Here is a 1583-nt window from a genome sequence, read left to right as displayed (position 1 = left end):
GGTCAAGGGGTTCGGGTGCTTAGTTGAAGTCAAGGAAGCCCCCGAAGTACCTGCGGACTCAGTCCAAGAGCCGTGGACCCCAGAGGTGTGTCATTTGCGGTGGAGACCACCAACCGATGCAGTGTGAGCAGCGCCAAGGGAAGTGTTTCAAGTAGTCAACCAGGGCACTTTAGTCGCTATTGTCCAGGGAGGGCTTCGCCGACCCCGTCTGTGGCATCGGCTCCGGCGACTCCGGGATATTATGGAGGAGCCCCACCTGCCGCAGCATCTATCGGACGCGCTATGGCGCAGCGCCAACCTGAGGTGATCCGGTCGGCTCCGAGCGGACGGGTGTTTGCCGCTCAAGCCGAGGAACCTGCCGAGGCCGAGGAGCGCAATGTTGTGGCAGGTATGGTTTTAATTAACGGAGTTCGCTCCAGGGCTATGTTTGATACAGGTGCTACACACTCATTCATCAGTAGGCCATTTGCACAAATGCACGACATAGACATTCAGTTGAGTGGAAGCACTTGGCGAGTAGAGGGCCCCGGGCGTGCGTTTGTTATTCGAAAGGAGTGTTTGGCTTGTCCAGTTCAGTTGGGCAATTGGATCATGCCGACACGGATGTTGGTGCTCAAGAAGTTGAAGGACCTCCACGTTATATTGGGCATGGACTGGCTCTCGAAGTATTATGCATCTATTGATTGCAAGAACAAGGTGATGGCATTTCGTGAGCTAGGACAGGAGAGTTCGCCTATCGAGCTTGCAAGAGCTCGTGTTTCGCCGCGATAGTGTCGGCGACGAGGGCGAGGAAGTTGGTAAACAGCGGTTGCGCGGCTTATTTGGTGACCGTTGTGGAGGTCGAGAGGATGACTCCAGCACTTGAGGATGTGTCTGTGGTCCGGGAGTTTCCGGATGTATTTCCCGCGGAGCTACCGGAGATACCGCCGGATTGGGAGATCGAGTTCGTAATAGACTTGATTCCCGGGACCGCGCCGATTTCGAAGGCTCCATACCGTATGGCAACGGCAGAATTGAAAGAGTTGAGGGCTCAACTGCAAGATCTCCTCGACAAGGAGTTTATCAGGCCGAGTGTGTCACCGTGGGGAGCTCCAGTATTATTTGTGCGAAAGAAGGACGGATCGTTTCGACTCTGCGTAGATTATCGCGAGTTGAACAAGGTCACGATTAAGAATAAGTACCTGTTGCCCCGTATCGACCACTTGTTTGATCAGTTGCAGGGGTCGCGAGTGTACTCAAAAATAGACCTCCAATCCGGTTATCATCGGCTAAAGATTAAGCCGGAGGATGTGTAGAAGACCGCGTTCCGCACGCGGTATGGACATTATGAATCCACGGTCATGCCGTTTGGGCTCACAAATGCCCCGGCAGTGTTCACGGACTTGATAAACCGTGTCCTCAGGGCGTACTTGGACCGATTTGTCGTGGTCTTCATTGACGACATTTTGGTCTATTCATGTAGCGACGAGGTGCACGCGGAACATTTGAGGATAGTGCTTCAAGTCCTTCGGGAGGAGAAGCTATATGCAAAGTTAAAGAAATATGACTTTTGGCTTCGAGAGGTCACATTTTTGGGGCATGTT

The 1583-nt window shown here is 53.1% G+C and overlaps 1 protein-coding gene across 1 annotated transcript; it reads left to right on the top strand.

Annotated features, from left to right (window-relative positions):
- LOC109724753 lies at positions 283–771 on the top strand. The gene is made up of 2 exons (XM_020253685.1): positions 283–388; positions 437–771. Exons 1-2 carry the CDS (start codon positions 283–285, stop codon positions 769–771), a joined length of 441 nt encoding a protein of 146 aa, XP_020109274.1.

Source organism: Ananas comosus, linkage group 19 (genome assembly GCF_001540865.1).
Source record: "Ananas comosus cultivar F153 linkage group 19, ASM154086v1, whole genome shotgun sequence".
Lineage (NCBI taxonomy): Eukaryota > Viridiplantae > Streptophyta > Magnoliopsida > Poales > Bromeliaceae > Ananas > Ananas comosus.
The sequence above is the reverse complement of the archived record's forward strand: the minus strand, read 5'-3'. Positions and strand labels throughout refer to the sequence as shown.